This window comes from Cheilinus undulatus, linkage group 12 (assembly GCF_018320785.1).
Source record: "Cheilinus undulatus linkage group 12, ASM1832078v1, whole genome shotgun sequence".
NCBI lineage: Eukaryota > Metazoa > Chordata > Actinopteri > Labriformes > Labridae > Cheilinus > Cheilinus undulatus.
The window spans coordinates 45,545,783-45,562,974 of NC_054876.1; the positions used below are offsets into that span (position 1 = coordinate 45,545,783).

The window sequence follows — 17,192 nt, forward strand, 5'->3', positions numbered from 1 at the left end:
TAACTGTACTTTAATATGTGAATATATCTAGTCTATAACAGTTTATAAGACAAAATATAAAAGTTAAAAGCTGTGCTGTGAGAATTCACCACATTAAAAATAAGGTGAAAGTTTAGCTGGTGTTAAAATCAAACTAGATTAAGTCAGAAATCTGGGGTGCGCTGATCTCGTTTTAAAACAGTCTTTAGCCCAAAGATTCAAGCTCTGATTTCTGTACTAAAATCAGGTCCAGTTTAACGTCAGGAAACTTGTTGTTTTTGCCCCCTCCTTACAGAGCAGACTTCCTTGTTTTGCAGCCCGGAGGCGAGCAGCTGAGTGGCGCGCTGACGTGACGTCAGTACATACCGCCATTGTTGTGTGTGTAGCTCCACCTTTTTGGGATGGATAGGTAAGATTGGTGGAAGGGTGGCGACAAGTGGGACGGCACGGGTCGGTTTTTTGGAACCCTTTCCAACTTTTGCTCTATGGAAACGCAAAAAATGCGCACTGAACTCAGCCGGACTGCTTGGTGGAAATGACCTAATAGTCAAACTTATCATTTCTAAAGGTCAAAACACAAAATTAAGTGTCAAAACAATTTTTTAAAAAAAGCAAATATATGAAAAAAACATCAGAATTATGATTTGAAGGTCAAAATATGAGATGCAGTTTTAAATTGTGAGGCTTAAAGGTCAAAATATGGGATTAAAAGTCAAAGTTAGGAGTTGAAAAGGTCAAATAATGATGTAAAATTAAAAAATAATGAGTCAAAAAAATTTATAATATGACTTAAAATCTAAAATTGGGACCTAAAAGGTAAAAAAACTACATAGGCCTAGGCCAAATCTATAGATTTGAAAAGGCAGAATATGAGAACTTATATTGAAATAATGAGTTTCAGTTATTATTGTGAGATGCAAAATTGAATAAAATTAAATGAAAACAAAATTTCTTTACCATATCCTGACTTTTAATGCTTTTATTTTTAGTCTTTATTCTGTGACTTGAGGATTTTTTAAATCTTAAGGGTTAATTTTACATTTTTGTACTGGAGGAAATCTGCAGTCCTCGGTGGGCCGCTGAGATTAAAAATATGATATGATTTTGCGGGCCGGGTAAAACCATAAAACAGGCCAGATTTGGCCCCCGGGCCTTGAGTTTGACACCCCTGTTCTATTGTGATTAAAATATGGGTTGATGAGATTTGACAATCATTGACTTGTGTTTTTATTTACATTTTACCCAGCGTCCCAACTTTTTTGGAGTTTATTTTTCTTGCTGGTTTTTGCTTAATTGTGCAAAATAACCAATATTAAAGTAAAACTAGGAAACACAAAGCTCTGTTCAGTGTGTTGCCTTTGATCAGAGCACAAGCGTAGGTGTCTGAATTTCAAAATAAAAGCCCAGAATGACTGAAGAAATCAAGTTTGGATCTTTTGGTTGATTAGAATTTATTCTTGTGTGTATTTAAGGTGTCATAACTTCTCTCCGGTCGTTTTTCCTCATCCCGGAGTCTCTCAGGTAACTGCAGCCTCCCTCCTCGCACCTGATTGGACAACAAGCCCCATCCTCTGCTCTCATTGGCTGTGTTCCCAGTTCCAGGTAGCAGGTCCATACTTGAGCTCAGGTAAAGCCTACCTGTGAGACAGAAGAGAGGGGAGGGCTGTGGATTCACCACGTAGCTTCCAGCTCTACAGAGGCGCTGTTAACAGTCATAACGCTTTATGTTTCTGTTACAGCACAGGTTTATTATCAGATATATTTAATAAAGCACCTGTGATGGCAACGAGTGTAGGACTGGCCATGAATCCGCCGCACACGACGGAAGAGAGGGCGGTGTTCACGCAGCTGAAGCCGGTGAGGATGTCTGGAGCGGACGGAGCGGAGGAGGCGTCCGTGTTCGAGGACGTCAAACCCGGGGTGAGAGTCTCCACAGAGCCGCTCCGGGCGAGGTCCGGCCTCTGTGTTACTGTAACAACTTCCAACCTTGTATTACCCTCACTTTAATGACTGGAGAGAAAACGTGGCTGTAGATATGCTTTGGTGGAAACGTTTGGATGGTAAACAAGAACCATTTTATTACGCTAGAGCAGCTTTGGGCGCTTTTTTCCTGTCATGAGGCTGCTCTTTAAGGAAGCAGCTCACCTGTACTGGCAGGTAGGTAGGTTAAAGTCCTACACAGACACCTGACCTGTAAGAAAAATCAGCTAAAGTTCACCTGTTAAGCTGTTTGGAGCAGGTATAGAGGCAGATTTTACTGTGGGCCTTCAAATTAAAGCTACTTGTCAATTTCACAGGAAGTTCTGCATTGTGAGGGAAAGCTTATTGATTTATTCGATTTTATCTAAAAAAGGCATTAATAGTTGTGTAACAGATTTTTATGACGGATGCACAATATTATGGAAATTACTATTTAAATGCTGCAAGACCATTTGAGGATTCTTTTCTCTAAAGAAAATGGTGTACCTACTTTAAAACCAGCATCAGTTGATTTATTAAACTCAGGTCAACTTTAAGATAACTTGAGTTGCAGCATGTTAACCAGAGTTAAACAAACTTAATTCTATTGCTAATTATAAATTGAAGCTTTAAAAAAAATAGGTCCACAATTTTCTCTCAAGGGAGTTGGAAAAAGATCAGGGTTTTGGTCTGTTAGCTTAATGCTAACACATAATGGGAATCACCTTTGATAGGCTAAAAGATTTAGCAGTTATTTGTGTTGATTTGAACTCAAGAAATGATCTGTTTCTGCTGACATTACCCTGTGGGATTCAGTGTGATTGGTCAGTTCAGTAAAACGGGCCGTCTCTTGAGTTACGTCACTGGTCCCCAACCTGTGGCACGGGACCCTCTTAAGGGGTTGCCAGTGATCTCAGGGGGCACACTGGCTTTGTCTGCTCTAAGTTAGATTTGCACACACTGAAATCATGATGAAACACTTATTAGATAATGCAAAGGTCTTTGGGTAAGAAAAACATGCAGACCCAGTCCCAGCTTTTCTTAGATTCATGTTCTAGGACAGAAATGTGAGGAACCTCTGAGTTTTAGTCCAGCTGTGCCTCTGGCATCACTGCTTTTTTTGTCTTTTGTTGTTTAATGGCGATCAGCACGCCGCTGCCTTGTCTGATAATAGTACCAGAGTAAAATCAGGGGTAGTTTGAATTTAAGACATTGTTTCATGAAATCATTGACTTTTTTTTAAAGTAATCTCAGGAAAAACATTTCCCATCCCTTGCTTGACCTTATAACAGGGGTGTCAAACTCAATCACAGAAGGGGCCAGAGTCTGAATTAAGGTCTAACCTGAGGGTCTAACAGGGTCCACATTAACTATCAACCTCTTTTTTTGCCAGTAATAAATTATGGGAGAAAAAAAATCACCTCTAATGATTATGATTTTAAGATTTAAAAAGTCAAAATGAAAAGTTTAAAAACTCAAAATCTGAGATTAAAAAAGTCAAACTTTTTAGTCCAAAAAGTCAGAACATGAAATTAGATGTTAATAGTAATTAAATGTTAACAAACATAATTAGATGTTAAAATATTGCTTTTAAAGGCCAATAAATATGTATAAAAAAAGTCACAATCATGTTTTCAGGAAAAAATATAACTCAACATTTAAAACTGTGAACCTAAAAGGTAAAAATGTGAGATAAAAGTCCAAATAATAAAATGAAAAGGTTAAATATGAGATAAAACGCGAGAGTTATTAGTGCAAAAGGTTAAAACCAGAAATTAGATGTTAAAATTATGCTTTTAAAATGCAAATATATAAAAATAAATGTACAGTCATGCTTTAAGGCAAAAATATGATGTAAATTTTGGATGATGCAAAAAAGATAAAAAGTGAAAATAATAAATTGAAAATGTCAAAATAAAAGATAAAAAGTGAAAATAAAAAATTGAAAAGGTCAAAATAAAAAATAAAAAGTTAAAATAATAAATTGAAAATGTCAAAATAAAAGATAAAAATCGAAAATAATAAATTGAATAGGTCAAAATAAAAGATAAAAAGTGACAATAATAAATTGAAAATGTCAAAATAAGAGATAAAAAGTGAAAATAACAAATTGAAAATGTCAAAATAAAACATCAAAGTGAAAATAATAAATTGAAAATGTCAAAAAAGATAAAAAGTGAAAATAATCGAAAATGTCAAAATAAAAGATAAAAAGTGAAAATTATAAATTGAAAATGTCAAAACAAATGATAAAAAGTGAAAGTGATAAATTGAAAAAGTCAAAATTATAAGTTGAAAATGTGAAAATTATAAATTGAAGAGCCAAAATTTTAGATGAAGTCAAAATTATAAATGTAAAAGGTCAAAATATGAAATAAAAGTCAAATGATAGACAGAAGTCATAATTGTGCAATGAAAAATTAAAAATCTGAAATTAAAACACAAATGAATTTCTTTTCCCATATTTTTTTTATCTAATGATTTTTTATTTTTATTTATTTCACATTTTTATGGCTGAAGGATACTTGATATCATTGAGGTTAAGTTTAGTTTTAGGCAGAGCTGTGTTTATTAGAGATGCATGATATTTGATTTTTGCTGATATCCAGTATTCTGATGTTTCCAGACTCATTTTACCTGATGCCAATGACCGATTTATGCACCAACAAATATACTTATACTTTTCTTATTTAAACGAATCAAGTGGAACTGAGAGAGGAGCAGGGAAATTTTTAATGGTCAGAGCTTTGATCAAAATGTGCAGGGCTCTTGAGATCGGATGGACCCCCTTAATGTAAAGCCAGTAGAAGGCTTACACAAGTGGTTTTCACTCTTTATCAAGCCTTTATCAAGCCACTGGTTGTCCTTCTGGAACCTTGTCCCATCTCTACAAAGGGTCTTACTGAGGTTCGTCTCCCTCGGTCGCTTAGTTTGGCCGGGTGACCAGCTCTTGGAAGAGTCATGGTTGTGCAAAACTTCTTTGGGAATTCTGGAGGCCACTGTGCCTCTGGGAACCTTCACTGCAGCAGAAATGTTTTTGTAGCCTTCCCCAGATCTGTGCCTGTCACCAATCCTGTCTCTGAGCTCGGCAGGCAGTTCATTTGACCTCATGGTTTTTGCTCCGATATAATTCCTGTATTACAATCTTGGCTTCTTCTAATGTTGGAGTATCTTTCTGCTTCCTTAAAACATCCTGAAGGCCCTACTCATCCTAATAGTCATGCTTATGAGCTGAAACCATGAGCTCTTACTGTCTAAACTCACAGGACTGGATGAGATGATGGAGCAGCAGCTAGGCTGTAGGATTGGCCTCTATCTTCTCCATCCATCATTGCATTTCTTTGCATCTTCCCACTGGGTAGAGTCAGTGGTAGTTTGCCTGTCTGATGCTGGAAATGTGCAGGAATATTTCAGGAATGTCATGTTGCAGCGGTCGTGGTCTTACAGAATGACTAACACGTCTCTTCCCTTTCCTCTGTGACCTGTGGAGAACTGATCACAGCACAGACATGACAGCTGCATTAAAGATAAATGGCGGTGAATTGTCCGTTGGCCCTGCGTGATCACAACAGAGCCCAAACAGAAACCAGATGCCTCAGCGCAGTGCTGAGTCCTGGCCTTCTTCCAGGTGTTCGGTAAACAGGTGACAGACCCCGACACCTGAGGCTCAAACTGCTCTGCTGCTCCGTGCGGACCTGTGTTTTACAATGACGTTTTTACGTTTTCATGTTGATGTGTAGCTCTCTTTGTCATGCGTGGACAAAGATGTGTTTCTGTTGATTTTTATGCAAACATGGAGGGGAAGTAGTCACATGCTGGAGCTGTTTCCAACAATTTATTGACATGGTCACCTGCACAGGTGCAATGGTGAAGACAGCGACCAGCATAGGAACTAAAACTTGGCTTTTTTGTATTTATGTCAGCTTGAGTTAAAGCTAGTAAATGCAACAATGGGACTCAGATCATTTTATTTAACAGACTATTTTAGAGCATTCATTACACCACGGGTGTCAAACTCAAGGCCCGGGGGCCAAATGTGGGCCACGGTGCAGCCCACAAGATCATATCTGAATTAGAACTGGCTCACTGGGATGAGGTCTGCAGATTTCCTCCAGTATAAATATGGAAATGTAACCTTGAAGACTAAAAAACAAAGCCTTGTTGAGTCAAAAAAATCTGAAAAAGTAGAGTAGAAATAGTCAGGAATGAGGGTAAGAAATTAATTTGTGTTTTCATTTCATATTTTTATTTTGCATCCCAAGATTATGACTGAAACTTAGGATTTTGACTTTTTATTTCATATTTTGACATTTTAAATTCATAATTTTGACCTTTTCTCTCATATTGTGGCCTTTTAGATTCACAATTTTTCATTTTAAACCAAATCTTGACCTTTTAAACTCCTAACTTTGATTTTTAATCCCACATTTTCACTTTTTAAACTCTAGATCTAAAATTTTATCTCATATTTTGACCTTTAAGAGTCACACCTTTTAAAAAACTTTATTTTGACTTTTATTTTGTATTTGACCCTTAGGTCTTATAAAGTTGACTTTTTATCTTAGATTTTGAGCCTTTAACTCATATTTATTTATTTAGCATTTATTTGACATGGACTCACAGTAACATTGACGCTGTGATATTTAATCATTTTTCCTTTTTTTTTTTTTTTTTGGAAATCTTATAATCCTTTATCATCACTGTTTAATTTACCCTATAATTCATTACCTGTGAAAACACTGTTGATAGTTTTTGGTTAAATCTTGACCCTGTTAGGCCCGAAAGTTAGATTTCGGCCCCTGCTGTGATTGAGTTCAACACCCCTGCTTTAAACAAATGCCAAACCAGTTTTATGGTCATTCCTCCACTATCTCCTTTGGTTGTCACAGTGCCAGAATTCTAATTTCACTGTTTTAATATCTGCTCAGACACGCCTGCAACAAAAATTTAAGTCCTTGGCTGCCATGCTGGGAAATATCTTGTTTTAAATGACCAAAAATTGGGGGCAAACTCCTGCACAATGTCAAATACTTTCAGTACATATTAGTGAGCTAAGGCAGCGCTGTCTTTCTTACTTTCTTGCACTAGCTTTTTGACACTAAGCTCTCAGCCTGAAGGCACAAGCTTTCCAACAGAGCCATTCTCTTCAATGCCAGAGCATTGGCATTGGGTGTGTAGCTTTTTAGCTGTATCTCAGGAACCAAAGATTGTAGAGCAGGGGTGTCAAACTCAGTCCCAGCAGGGGCCAGATTCTGGATTCAGGTCTAGCCTGAGGGCCTAACAATGCCTAAAATGTCAACATATGAGAAAAATTTGAAATCATGAGTTTAAAAGTCGAAATATGGGATTAAAAAGCCAAAGTAAGGAATTGAAAAGGTCAAAATATGACTTTGAATTTAAAATTGAGAATTTAAAAGATAAAAATGTGCTGATAAAGTCCAAATTCTGAGTTGAAAAGGTCAAAGCATGAAAGGAAAAGTCAGAATCATAAGTTTGAGTCATAATCTTGAGATGCAATATTGAAAATATGAAATAAAACACAAATTAATTTCTTTCCCCACATTCTTGACTTTTTATGAAATCTTTCTTACTCTTTACTTTTTCAGAATTTTATGGCTTAACAGCTTATACTGGAGGAAATCTGCAGACCTCATACTGGTGGGCCAGTTATAATGCAAATATGATATGATCTTGCAGGCCAGATATAATTGTTCCACGGGCCGGATTTGGCCCTCGGGCCTTGAGTTTGACACCCCTGTTTTAGAGACATATTACCAAGACCGGCATGTTCAACGCCCCTGATTTATTGAAGGTCGATCCAGGACATTAGCATCTAAAATCTTCAGGAAAAAACATCCATGAAACAGTGTCAGACATCTTCAAGGAAATATTTAGGGGGTAAGGGCATGAAGATGGCATGTAGAGATGCAGCTATTAGGAGAATAGGTTCTTTATCTTATGTACTTTTCAACAAAATCAAACAAATCCTTCTATATTATAACCTGCACTCAGTCAGGAACACGCTCATCATACATTTAACCATTTCATTGCAGGATAGATGTGCAGTTGGCAGAGAAGAATCTGCTTAAAAGATGCTCTCTGGATCTCTCTAGTCTGCAGCATGCATTGACTTTACAGGGAGTACAACCCCTATATATACCGATCCATTTCTGACAATATGTAATTAAAACAATGAAATTATTTCAGAAGCAATTAATCCAATTAATCAACAATTAATATTGTAACTACAGCAATTTGCAAATTGCAGCATGCCACATTGTATGTTAATCTAATTTGTGATTAATTGCCCAGCCCTAGTTCAGAATAGTGTGTTATTTTAAGCACTTTGTCAGGATTGTCAAAGGGAATCATGATGCTAAACTCCTGCTCAGTTCGGAGAATTAATTTCAGTAACAGGTCAGTTCTACTACAGGAAAGACTTGGTGAGTTTTACCTTCAAAACCTCAACCTTGGTGCCGGAACCCCCTATGGGGTCGCGAGTCAGTGAGAGGGGGTCTCCAGATGTCCAAAAAAACCTAAGAATATTTCTAAAATTACACTGTTGCCACTTTATACCAATTTTGTCACATTTTTTACTCCTTTTCATAATTTTTACCACCAGTTTTAACACATTTTGCCATTTAACAGCTATTTTTGTCAGTTGTAAACTCTTTACACTACTTTTTTTCTGCCTGTTTTTGTCACTTCTAGACCAATTCTTGCCTCTGAAGCTTGATGTTGCCTCTGTTGACCCATTATTGCCACTTTTTACACCCATTTTACACCCAATTTTTCCCATTTTAACCACATTTCACCATTTGATGTGCCCAGCTTTGGTAGTTTAACCAATTTCTGCCTATATGTGCCTGTTTTTTCTTTCTCAGTTAACCCCCTTTTTTGCCAGTTTATATCAATTTTCCATACCATTTTTTATCATTTTAAAGCCATTTCAGCCACATTTTAACTCCTTTTTACAACTATTTATGCCCATTTTTGCCACTTTAACCAATTTTTGCCATTTTTATCTTATATTTGCCACTTCTAATCTGTTTCTGCAACTTTTAAAATCCAACTTCACCACCTTTTCCACCTTTTTTTTTTTTGCCATTTTTAACCCATTTTAGCCATTTTTAAACCATTTTCATTCTTTTTTTGACAAAAAGGATTTACATTTTTAAGGCTATGTACTACACACATGAATAAATAAAGATATTTGTTTCTTTAATACGTGTGGTTATTATTCAGGTTAAATATAAAATATAGTTTTCACAGCTTAACTTCACAGTGGACCATGATTTTGTTGACCTCCATGGGCCCCTAGTTTGGCTGGGCCCCAGAAAGCTCCCCCATTTATCCCCCTTATGGACGGCCCTGTCTGCACATGACTATTCTGAATTATTCTGAATTGTGCATGGTTGTTCAACCACCTTCAGGTACAGTGGGGGTCCCCAGTCTCTGGCACCTTTATTTTTGGGGTTGCGGGCTGAAAAGGTTGAGAACCACTGGTGTAGATTGTCTTATTTTAATTGTGTGGTTTACTGAACCATCAAAAACACACATCCTTACTGTCCTCAATCCAAGCAAACCACTTTCTGTAAATTCAGGATATAAGTAGCCTTTATTTTAGTTTTTAGTTTGAGATAAAATCTACCTTAACGCTCAATTATTGAACCAGTGGAACTGAAGTTTGTCAAAGACAGAAGCCAAACTTCTTTCTGAAGCTTCTTTTAGTTTCTGTTTGGAGGTTTTTCTCCTGTCTCGGCCTGTCTCTCTGTGGATGTATGTAGGTCGCAATGACTGCAACAGGAAGGACTGATTTTACAACCTTAATGGTTTCCATTCCTGGCGGATTCCAGTGAAATACAGTAAAGAGCCCTGAATGAGAGCAGAGCATCATGGGATGTACCGCTGTCTTGTTTGTGTGTTAGGAATTCTCCAGCAGTTTACTTAATTGCTTCAGTAAAAACACGGTTTTATTACAAACGTTTTCATCCTAGCTCTGCAGAAAAAAAGTTTGGAGGGTTTTTTTAAAGATAAAACGTACAACATCTGCCTGCTTTTCCTCATCTTTGTCATTGCTGGAACATGCTCGATGCTTGATGTTATGCAAAACCCGACTCTGCCAAGGACAAAGGAGTCAGGTTAAGTGAAATAGTTACCCCTTAGGCAAATGAATGCCAACCGCAGCCTGAGAGACTTTACCTTATGTGCTCTTGATTCACCACAAATGTGTATCAAGTATTTCAGTGAGAGGAACTCCTCAGAGATCTCTGTTTTGGTCTGATTTGACTGAAGTTTAGGGTTTAATAAAATGTCTGCATGTCTTTTTTCACTTCCCCCCCCTCCTCTCAGACGGGCTTTTGTGTCTTTGTGTTGATGTTTTTAAAGAGCGTTTAACATAGCCTCTGTCGTGACAGCAGTATGTTGCCCGACCTGTCTGAGCAGAGCCCGCATCTCCATAGACCGCCTTGAGGCATCCAGGAGGATGATAAAGGCTGACCTCATGAGAAAGTCTGAGCAGCAGTGAAAGTCTGACACCGGGCAGGTCTAAGCAGACTGTAGTTGTCATACATGTTTAGAGACAGTTCAGCGTTTTAGGAGGTAACCCGTCAGAAAAGAAAAAGAGTGAATCTTCCAGCTTTGCCTTTAAATTTGGTCCTGCAGTTGTTGATAAATCAGTGATAAGATGAAAACTAGACTGTGATTGTCAGAAAGCTGTTGCATATTTTCAGTGGTTTCTGTTTTTCTCCAGTTTAAATTCCTCTTTTTGCTTCGTAAGTGTCCGACAACCCCTGCAGCAATTTTCTGGTGTTTGTTGTCAACTTTCTTGTCTGCAGGTCGACACGTTTTCATGTCTTTTCTTTCCCAGTGCTGGGTCTAAGGCCTGAATTTCAGAAGTGGTGACATGTACTCTGTCTGCATTCAGAGGCATTATTGGAGGCATTTCCAGCAGCGCTGATCCAAACTGATACCTCATTTGAGGAACTGTTTATCACAGTGTTACTCAACATGTGGCTCTGGTGTCTTTTAAGTCTTAATTTTAAATATTATTTCCCCAGAAAACCTTTAAAAAAGGGAGACTTTTTTGCCACTTTCACTATTTTTGCCATTAAAGCTACCTTTTGCAATTAAACACCCAATTTTTTTCTTATTTTTTTGGCAATTTTGCAACTTCTTTTTGCCACTTTTTCCCATTTTTGTCCTTTTTCCGTATTTTTTGCCACTTTTCACCCAGTTAAGCTACGTTTTGCCATTAAATAGCCATTTTGTCTTATTTTTTTTGGTCATTTTGCAACTTCTTTTTTTGCCAGTTTTTCCCTATTTTTTGCCACTTTTCACCCATTAAAGCTACCTTTCACCATTGAATACCCATTTCTTCTTTTTTTTTTTGGGGGCATTTTGCAATGTCTTTTTGCCACTTTTCCCAATTTTTTTCCACTTTTCACCCAGTTAAGCTACCTTTTGCCATTGAATACCACTTGTTTCCTCATTTTTGCCATTTTTTGCCCATGTTAATCACTTTTCACTCATTTTTTGGCCACGTTTTTGCCACTTTTGGACCATTTCTGCCACCTGTAACTCATTTTTTTGGTCACTTCTCACCAAGTTTGCTATTTTCTGACCCTTCTCCCACTTTTTCTCCCCTTTTTTGCCCATTTTTGTTGCCTTTTGACCATTTTTGCCACCTTTAACTTAATGTTATTGCTACTTCAAGCTGTTTTTGCCACTTTTCACCCTTAGATTGTGGCTCTTGAGAAGGTATTTTTCAACAGTTTGGCTCTTTGGTTGAACAGGGTTAAGTAACACTGTATTAGACGCTCACAGAAAATGCTTTTATTTTGGAGACACGCGGAACAAACGTCACTATTGCCATCCTAAATATTTCAGTTTGGCCATTTGTAGAAACTTTGTGGATGCCTCAGTTGTTTTAGTATCCTGTTTGCCTTCTGGGGACTTTATTCTAATCAGAGTATGTTTAATGGTAGATTTAATCCAGTCAGGCACATCAGCAGTAATGACTGAATGAGTAACTAGTATGAAACCTCTTTCCAGATTCTTCTGCAGTTATATCACCTGCAGGTTTCCTGTTAGACTGAGACGACAGGTGAGGTTACAGAATAACTTCTGAGTGTACAGATGGAGAGAGAGTCGCCGGTCCTGCCTAATGATTCCTGAAGATCAATACTCTGACAGGGTCTGAAGCTGAGGTTAAAGATGGTGGTGCCGCACGTTTCCCTCCATCCATGTTTCTTCTCATGCCACTCGAGCGTCAGTGACTTATCGTCCCTTTGCCTTCTTTGGCTGGAATGACTCAGTCTGACTGATGATTTGACTTCCAGGACAACACAAGCTGCTGATTTGCATGTGAGCAAGCGTCTGCTGGCTAGTCTCTGCTCGTGTTGTACCCGCTGATTGTTGATGGGGAGAAACACGATTCATTTTGTTTGGTGGTAGAATTATACCAGACCTTAAAGATCATATCACAGTTAAACTATAACTGGCCCACCAGTGTGAGGTCTGCAGATTTCCTCCAGTATAGAAATGTAAACTAAACCTTAGTGATTAAAAATATCCTTAAGTCATCAAATTTAGAATCAAGAGTAAAAACAATTAGATAAAATTAATTTGTGTTTTCATTTCCAGTTTTCAATTTTGCATCTTACAGTTACAACTTAAACTAAGGATTTCACATTTTGATTTCATATTTTGACCCTTTTCAATGAATAATTTTGGCCTTTTAAACTCACAATTTTCAACTTCATCTCGTATTTTACATTTTAAATTCACAAATATTAATTTTGCCTCATATTTTGGCCTTTAAAACTCATGATTTTGAATTTTACCTCATATTTTGGCCTTCCAAACTTATGATTTGGGATTTTACCTCATATTTTGGCCTTCTAAACTCATGATTTTGAATTTTACCTCATATTTTGGCCTTCTAAACTCATGATTTTGAATTTTACCTCATATTTTGGCCTTCAAAACTCATGATTTTGAATTTTACCTCATATTTTGGCCTTCTAAACTCATGATTTTGAATTTTACCTCATATTTTGGCTTTTAAAACTCATGATTTTGAATTTTACCTCACATTTTGGCCTTTTAAACTCGTGATTTTCATTTTATATTTTCATATTTCACCTTTTAAATTCACAGCTATGAATTTGGTCTCATATTTTGATCACCTAAATTCTTAATTTTTACTCTTAGCCTCATATTTTGGACATATATATTATTTTTTTTCTATTCTATTTTTTCTTTTTATTTTGTGTTTTGACCTTTTGAACTAATAAGTCTGCCTTTCTACTTCAGATTTTGAGCCTTTAGCTACACTTTTAATTTTGACTTTTAATGTTGATGTTTATGGTGTTTATCATCAGAGCTAAGTTGTTTTTTACTTCCCATAATTCATCACTGGTGAAAATGAGGTTGACAGTTTTGGTTAAATGTTGACCCTGTTCGGCCATCAGCTTAGACCTAAATCCAGATTCCTTCCCTCGCTGGGACTGAGTTTGACACCCCTGGATAAGATGCTGGGTCGTCGGTGGTTGTGAAATGTTTGTTTGCCGCTGTTTATTTGCTGTCATAGTAATAGTGCTGCATAAAATCAGATAAGATCACTGAAAAAAGCCGAAATTGTCACCATCAACGCCTGAAACCAGATCATCTTACTTGTAAAACAAGACACATGATACATGACACATGACACAGAAACATGATTCCACAAACCCACGTAAATAATTTTTCATCATAGTACCAGAATTCAAATTTAATGTGATAGTGGTTTAATTAAATTATGTGCAGGTTTATTCATGTCTTTTAAGACAGAACATAACACCTGTTAACTCTTTCATTACTGAGTAAATGTGCAGCTTTTCTAAGAGTTTCCATCAGTGCTGGTTTAATTCTACTGTGACGATACTGAAGCACATCACTGTCTGCTAAACAGGTTTTAAATGTGTTGATTGCAAACCTCAAAGCCAGTCTTCTCTTCCTTCAGTCTCAGTTTCTATTAAAACAACCCAAACACAGCAGAGATTTATCACTTGACTCATGCCGTTTGGATTGTTTGGTCTCCTGATGTCATAATTACCCATCATGCCCGGCCGTGCCTCTGGACCAGACTGCACATGCCGTCCGCAGACAGTCTACTGTTTCTTAATACCTGTGGTCTCTAAACTCATCAGCTGCTAAATCTCCCCAGTGACTGTCTGTTCACTCGTCTGGAAAAACAGTGAAAATCTAGAATCAAAACAAGAGGTGAGGTCATGTTGTGGTGAGGAGAAAACTCATGATTCCAGGTCTGCAAACACCCCCCCCACTTACTGAGAGATGAATTTGAGAAGGAGCTTTTCTGTTTTGTGGGACAGTGCAGGACAAAGAATGACAAGAAACTAGAGACAGAAATAGGACAGCTGGTGACAGACTGGATTGTTTGGAGGAATTGTTGACCTGATTGTTGGGATGCTGCAGCTGTGTTGAAACCAGCTCTTCCTGAACATGATTTATGATAGCACAGGCATAAATAGAACTGAGAATCTAAAGAAAATGTTGCTCCATATGTTAGCTCTTTGCAAATACAAATGCAAGGTTAGTTCCAAAATGGTTTGGACCAACAAGTGTGGACTTACTGCTTAGATTTAAGGTGTTTCACAGACAGATGGTTGCTGAATGGTCATGGGTCTTTGTGCCTTCAGTTCCAGCTTGTTTGTGGGTCTTTGTGCCTTCAGTTCCAGCTTGTTTGTGGGTCTTTGTGCCTTCAGTTCCAGCTTGTTTGTGGGTCTTTGTGCCTTCAGTTCCAGCTTGTTTGTGGGTCTTTGTGCCTTCTGGTGCTGCATGTTTGTGGGTCTTTGTGCAATTAGCTGCTCCTTGGTTGTTAATCTTAAACCATGGAGTTTTACATGGTATAACACTGATTTCATCTCTTTTCCACCATCATTTCATCATAGATTTTAACCCTTTTTAATCTTTACACATCCATGTTAACTCTTTGGTCTCCTTCCTTGGTGGATTTTGTCCAGCCGGCAGTAACTTCTTGTATTTATTTCTCTTTGTGTCATGATTCCAAAACATGCATTCATATCTCTTTGTCTATCAGCGGCCATAAAGCAGCTCCACAGTCTCAAAGGTTTTATTTTTGCTCCCATGACCCCGTCATGATTTCTGCTCTGTTGAACCACATCCAGCAGTTCAGACCAGGAGGCCCCAGCACTATCAGTTGGATTTTTATGGAGATCCAAAGGGGAACAGCCACAGTTTCTCTGCATTCCTCAGAGTTGTAAAGAAGAAGCAGTGCGCACACTCAGACGTTTGTTTTGCAATAAGAAGTCAAGAGGAGTAGTCAGAGATGGCAGATGTCTTGGCTTTATTGGTCTTTGGGTCATTAATCCTCCATTTCTTTTCTATTGGTTATTTAATCTGCAAAATGTGAGCTTTTTCTAACATGTTTACCACCAAAACAGCTCAGGCAGGTCACATCTTCTACCCAATAATAACTCTCGAGATGTGCTACATGCATGCATTAAATCATCAGAACATAACAAACAAACATATGCAAATGACATCTGTTCATGTCCACTTCATCTGTCAATAGCTGATGTTTGTCAAAAGGCTCCATATCAGCTGATATTAATGTTATAATGATACATGAAGAAGATCCGGTTTGGGATCTGCTAACTTGGACCTAGAGAATAAAAGGCTCGCCTATTTTTGCTGCAAGCTGTGCTTATCTCCCAACAAAAACAAAGTAAAAATTATAAATACAGAGGCATATTTACCTGTTTTTTTGGTAAATATGTATGTCCACATTGGTAGACTATTTCACAAGCAAGATGAACACAGTTACACTTTGTGCTTAACAAACTTGGATGCAATTAAGACATTTTCCCCTCCCTCATGCATGCCGCTTCTGAATCATGCAGCATGTTATATCGATGTGCCATCCGTTCCGCTTTTTCCAACAGTAAAAACTTTTTAATTCTCTTTTTTTTCTTGAATTTGTAAATTTTTTAGTTGTTTTTTATGTGCAAATTAATAATTTGCACAAAAACTGGTGGATGGAAACCTCACAGATGACTTGGAAAATAACCGCTCTTGTCATGTAATTATCAAACAAGAGAAGAGCTTGGAAAGGCTACTGATGTGTGGGCAGTGTGCTATGGCCTTAAGTCATGCCGGATTATTTTCCCAGCACTCAAACTCGTCAGTAAAAGCAAACAGGAAGTTTCCTACAATCCAAGTATCTCTGTGCTTTTCTAACCTTGCTAAGAAGATGGATTGTGCAGACTGTCATCAGGATGAATCCAAATTGCAAAGCTTCAAGCTAGTTTGCTTGTTCCAGACTGCATCATTTGAGGAGAAAGAGGTGGTAGGTAAGGGTGTAGTTTAGCTGAAGAGTCTGCAGGCCTGTGGGTGGATGCAGCTAGGAAGGCAGTTTGATTAGAACTGGACATTTATCAGAAGAAGAGAAAAAACTGCAGTGAAAGATCTCAGTGGAAAAAAGACATCTTTGCTTTTCTCTTGACCGGCTTCAGCATGAGTCAAATGTACTAACTGGCTGCCTGTGGAGCTTGTGTTTCATAGTTTACTCCTTGTTTCGTCGCTCTGATTTGTGAAAGTGAAACAGCTTTTCTATCATTCCAGGTTAGTCTCTTTCCATTAGAGCCTTAAATACAGATTTTTTGTGCCGTTATTGGGGTTAAAAACACTCTAATGTATCTGTCAAATGTACAGCAGTGTAAAGTACATTCTCATGGAAGTAAATCTGTCTTAAACATGCAGAGGTCCTTTAAGGATGGATGTGATGTTGGCAGAAAGAGTGGAAACTCCCACTGTGCCCCATAAAGCAGAACAGAGCTGATAAGAGACTGTGTTATCAGGATGAAGGATTCATAACAGAGCAGTTATACATGTTCTCCAATTATTAACTGACTCAGTCTCTGCACAAACATATTCTGCTCACTTACTGCAGACAAGACCATTTGTAAGAGACTTTTTCACCAACTAGTGTGCTGTAAGGCTGCTCTGCTGGGTCTTTAATGTGTTGGGTAGAGTAAATATGACTAACAGGGTTCTGTTGATAAAGGAAGTGGAGGGCAAACACCTCTAAAAAAGACAAACACGAACTCATATTTTCTCAGAGTGCCAGGGTTTTCTGACAGAGCTGAGTCGATCTTGATTCAGGATCTTGATCAAAGTTACGTTGAAACTTTGGTCGTGTTAAACTCGCAGCCGTTATACTTCTGAGCTAT

General features: G+C 37.7%; 1 protein-coding gene across 2 annotated transcripts in view; it reads left to right on the plus strand.

The window, feature by feature from the left end:
- Positions 1 to 1,641: 1,641 nt before the first annotated feature.
- Positions 1,642 to 17,192, plus strand: part of klf5l (Kruppel-like factor 5 like) — a 48,407-nt gene continuing 32,856 nt past the window's right edge. For both annotated transcript variants that reach the window (XM_041802132.1, XM_041802133.1), the window contains exon 1: positions 1,642 to 1,899. In XM_041802132.1, coding sequence (XP_041658066.1) covers positions 1,759 to 1,899 — 141 coding nt within the window. In that variant the 5' untranslated portion in view covers positions 1,642 to 1,758. The remainder of the gene's footprint in view (positions 1,900 to 17,192) is intronic.